This window comes from Cottoperca gobio, chromosome 10, assembly GCF_900634415.1.
Source record: "Cottoperca gobio chromosome 10, fCotGob3.1, whole genome shotgun sequence".
NCBI lineage: Eukaryota > Metazoa > Chordata > Actinopteri > Perciformes > Bovichtidae > Cottoperca > Cottoperca gobio.
The window spans coordinates 23861117-23866214 of NC_041364.1; the positions used below are offsets into that span (position 1 = coordinate 23861117).

Sequence of the window (5098 nt, forward strand, 5' to 3'; positions counted from 1 at the left end):
CTGATTTGTTCTAAAAGACAGACAAAGAGAATCCAGATATAATGATGCTGTACTGACAACAACAACAATCATAATAATAATAATAATAATAATAATAATAATAATAATAATAATAATAATAATAATAATAATAATAGTAATAATAATAATAATAATAATAATAATAATAGTCATTATGTTGAGAACAAAAATTGCAGATAATGTATCAATTTGTTTAAGATAATATTGGATTAAATAAGAGAAATGGTTAATTGATCATTTTGCAGGATATTGCTCTCTTACTTCCAAAACGGTGTGTGTGTGTGTTTGGGCGTGTGTTTTTGTGTGTCCATGTTGACTGTGTTGGTGACGTAACGGCCCCTGGTTTCCTCTCTCTATCTATCTCTCTCTCTCTCTCTCTCTCTCTCTCTCTCTCTCTCTCTCTCTCTCTCTCTCGCTCAGTCACACACACACTGACACACGCACACACACACACACACACACACACACACATTCACTGACACACACAAACGCAGTCAGGCAGCAGCAGCAGACGCTCAGTGCTGCTCTCAGTGTGCAGAGCGGAGGAGGAGGACCGTCGGCATGCCTCAGCTCCAGGATTATATATCTCCCCTCACTTTCTCTCTCTCAGGCGCGCTGCTTTTTCCTCTTCTTTTCTCCCGTAGAGTTCACTTTTTCCCGTCTCCTTTCTTTCGGACAAGGCGTTAAGGAAAACCAGCCGTGCGTCATGGTGCGTCTTAGCGCATTATTTCTGGATCTTTAAAAAAAGAAAAAGTGATTTATTTTGCCTGGACTAAAATGAAGTGCTGTTTCTGTTTGAAGGAGAAGAGAGGCAGCGTTTGGCAGCCCGTGTCTCTCTCTGAATATTTGGCTGCAGCTGCTGGTGATCTCTGTGAAGCCACTGAATAAATCGGCGCTCTCTATAAGGAAAACTGGGTTCCAGTAAGCGGCTTTTTCCTCCTTCCGATTCCCCTCTGTCTCTGACAATGTGCCAAGTCCATCCACCAAACAGAATCCCGTTGATTTGTCATGGTTTCGCTATTTTTCTTTTCCATAATTGATTTTTTTTGGGCTGCATTTTGGATTTTTTGGGATTTCACAGGCCCGTTTTAACATCAAATAACGGCGGTGCGCGCTTGTGTGTGTGAGTGAGTGTTTGTGTGTGTGTGTGTGTGTGTGTGTGTGTGTGTGTGTGTGTGTGTGTGTGTGTGTGTGTGAGCGCCTCTACCTCCTTTCCCCCCTCTCCCTGCTCTGAGAACTCACCCTGTGATTTTTTTTTCCATCCAAGGCTTACGCTGCAAAGTTAAATGCTGGATCTATATTTCAGCGACCATTTTTGGCTGTAAAAATGCTGAGCGGCGTCCTCTTGCTGAGCGTCCTCACGGTCACCAGCCTGTCACCGTCCGAAACGGAGAGCCGCAAAACTTCAGCCTCCAAAGAAATCTGCAAGACCCGCTGCACCTGCGAGGAGCGGGAGAACATTCTGAACATCAACTGTGAGAATAAAGGATTTACCACTATCAGTCAGTTCCAGGCGCCCCCAAATAAAATCTCCCAGTTTTTTCTAAATGGAAACTTCCTGTCACGGCTTAGCCCCAATGAGTTCGTCAATTACGGCAATGTTACCTCATTGCATCTGGGGAATAACGGCTTGCAGGAGATACGAACAGGTGCTTTTAACGGGCTGCGCTTCCTGAAGCGTCTCCACTTGAACAATAACAACCTGGAGGTGATTAAAGAGGACACCTTTGCAGGACTGGAGAGTTTGGAGTATTTACAGGCAGACTATAATTATATCAGCACCATAGAGCCAGGTGCTTTCAGTAAACTGAATAAGCTCAAAGTGTTGATCCTAAATGACAACCTGCTGTTGTCTTTGCCTCCCAATATTTTCCGGTTTGTGCTCCTCACCCACTTGGATTTACGTGGCAACCGACTCAAGAATCTGCCGTTTGCCGGGGTTTTAGAGCACATAGGTGGCATCATGGAGATCCAGCTGGAGGAGAACCCGTGGAATTGCACCTGCGATCTGATTCCCCTCAAATCCTGGTTGGACACTATTTCAGTCTTTGTGGGGGACATAGTGTGTGAGACGCCATTTAGGCTGCACGGTAAAGACATCACGCAGCTCATAAAGCAGGATCTGTGCCCACGCAGGAATGCTGGTGAGCGTGTGCACCCCCCCTCTGACTCTCACTTTCAAGGGGCCCTGCCCCCGACCTACCAACCAGGCATTATCACCCCCACCCGTGTACCGAAAGCCTCCCGCCCACCCAAAATGCGCTACAGGCCCACCCCTCGCATCACAAAGGACAAACATGTTTTTGGGCCTATAATGGTTTACCAGACGCGCTCCCCTGTGCCCATGTTATGTCCCAGTGTGTGCGTGTGCACGTCACAAAACCCTGACAGCGGATTGAACATCAATTGCCAAGAGCGAAAGTTGCATAACGTCAGTGAGCTGAACCCCAAGCCGTCCTACCCAAAGAAACTCCACCTGACCGGTAACTACTTACAAATGATTTACACAACTGATCTTACTGAGTACAGCTCACTGGAGCTGCTTCATTTAGGAAATAATAGGATAGCAGTGATTCAGGAAGGAGCATTTGAGAATCTAACAAACCTGAGACGGCTCTATCTGAATGGGAATTACATTGAATCACTTTCTCGATCGCTCTTCCTTGGCCTGCAGTCACTCCAGTATTTGTATTTGGAATATAACATCATCAAAGACATTTTACCACAAACATTTAACTCTTTGCATAACCTTCAGCTGCTTTTTCTCAACAACAACCTGTTAAGATCGCTCCCTGACAACGTTTTTGGTGGCACCATGCTAACGCGACTCAACTTGAGGAATAACCATTTCTCCTACCTGGCAGTTCGAGGGGTTCTAGATCAGCTTTCAGCATTCATCCAGATCGACCTACAGGAGAACCCCTGGGACTGCACTTGTGACATCGTGGCGCTCAAAAACTGGATGGAGCTGTCCAGTACCAGCGTAGTGGTTAACGAGATCACTTGTGATTCGCCCTCTAAACACGCAGGTCGTCTGCTGCGCTCGCTTCGCAACGAGGCCATCTGCCCCGAGCCCAGCGAGGCGCCCCCGCCACAACAAGCACCCCCAACAACAGCCCCAACATTAATAAGCCCTGGCACTGAGGCCAGCTCCCCTTCCTCCTCTTCTTTTAGCTCAGTCAGCCCCACTGAATCCCGATTCCACACTCCCGAGTTACACCCCGAGGTCCCACTTTCAGTCCTGATTCTTGGGCTTCTTGTTGTTTTCATCCTGTCAGTCTGCTTTGGCGCAGGCCTCTTTGTTTTTGTTCTGAAGCGTCGCAAAGGAGTGGAACATGTCCCCACAGGCACTAACAACATCGATCTCAACTCGTTTCAAGTGCAATATGGCTCCTACGCTCCTGAACCAACCCAAGACAAAACCTCTGAAAGCCACGTTTATAACTACATCCCCCCATCTGTGGGCTCCATGTGCCAAAACCCTATTTACATGCAGAAGGACGGCGAACAGGTGGCGTACTACCGCAACCTGAAGGAGCTTAGCTTTGGGCCCCTGGACGTAAAAAAGGATGTCCTCACCCGCAGCCCAGGGGCCTACACTATCAGCACAATGGATTTTATGGATAAATCTCCAACATCATGCAGTTTGACCACCCCGGAACCTCCGGAGATGTTGTATCAAAATTTAGGTGAGAGGCCCCACAAAGAGCTTCCCTCGGCTGCAGGCGTCCCTCCTTTCCATTACAACTTTTGCACTTTACCTAAGAGACCTTGCATTGTGCCCCCCTACGAGGCTGCAACAGCCCGGCGGCATATCACCAACCAGGACAGGTTGAACAAAACAGTGCTGTATGGGACCCCTAGGAAATACTACGGGGCTGAACATCTTTCCAAAAACAACGAGCACCCGCTTCTGCTCCCTGGGAAGCTAAAAGCAGAACCAGACTACCTGGAGGTTCTGGAGAAACAGACTGCGATGAGCCAACTGTAAGATAGCAACAATGCCCCCCGCCCCCCAGGTTCTGTGCAGCATTCATAATAATCACGCAGTTACTGTAATAATAGCCCTCTCTATATATCTATCTTATCTATCTGTGTTCAATCCTACATGATTGACTGGAAGCGAATCCTTTGACGATCTTTCTTCTCTCTTCCTTTTCTTCTCTTTCTTTCTTTTCAAGATGTATAAAAAGGAGTATAAGAATTATATTATTATGCAGTTCTATATTTTCTCCGGGAAGGTATAAATTATTTCTTCTTTTTGGAAAAAGTAAATTCCAAAAGACTTTGATGACGGCAGGTATACAATGGGCAGGTCTGTATTCAAATACGGCTTTGTGTTTTTTCATAAAACTGTATTTTATTTTCCCTGTGATAAACAGAAAACGTATGAAATAATTATTGTTTGTAGAAGAGGACATGCTACAGATTGACATTCCTGTATATACTTAGCAGACACAGATAAATGGTGAGTGTTAAACCATACAAAAGAGAACCTTTTCAAAATCGAACAAGCGGCAAAATCTTACTCTACTTACTCCAGAAAGTGCCTTTGCACTCAACTATTTTATCAACAATGCTCTCTGCGAAATGGAAATGTTCCTCTTTTGAAAGTGCTGTATTTTAAAGAATCAAATCTTTATGTAAAATAGAAGACTTATTTGTCTGTTTAAAAAGAAAAAAAGAAAAAAATGAGACTGAGTGTGAAATGATATATGAGTTCTTGATGAGGAGAATCATGTTTCTTTGCTTTGAATATGAAGTGTCTTTGGATGTACAACTTATAGAGAATATTGTATGCTATAGGGGAGCAATACAGCGCGGCGAAAATACGCCATTAAACTTTCACTGAAGCACTTTGTCAAGACCCTGAGCCTGAGGTACATTTTGTTTACACTTGAGTATTTTGGATGCTGCGGTGTGCTGTGGTCTGTGCTAACGTGTGTGTGTGTGTGAGTGTGTGTGTGTGTGTGTGTGTGTGTGTGTGTGTGTGTGTGTGTGTGTGTGTGTGTGTGTGTGTTGGGAACAGAGAAAATGCAGCTCCTCTAAGGATTGACGAGGTGGATGTTTTGGAAAT

The 5098-nt window shown here is 45.2% G+C and overlaps 1 protein-coding gene across 1 annotated transcript; it reads left to right on the forward strand.

The window, feature by feature from the left end:
• The first annotated feature begins 566 nt into the window (after positions 1-566).
• slitrk2 (SLIT and NTRK-like family, member 2) lies at positions 567-4888 on the forward strand. Its single transcript, XM_029442233.1, has one exon. The coding sequence runs from the start codon at positions 1349-1351 to the stop codon at positions 4010-4012; it is 2664 nt and encodes an 887-aa protein (XP_029298093.1). The 5' UTR covers positions 567-1348; the 3' UTR covers positions 4013-4888.
• The last annotated feature ends 210 nt before the right edge of the window (positions 4889-5098 follow it).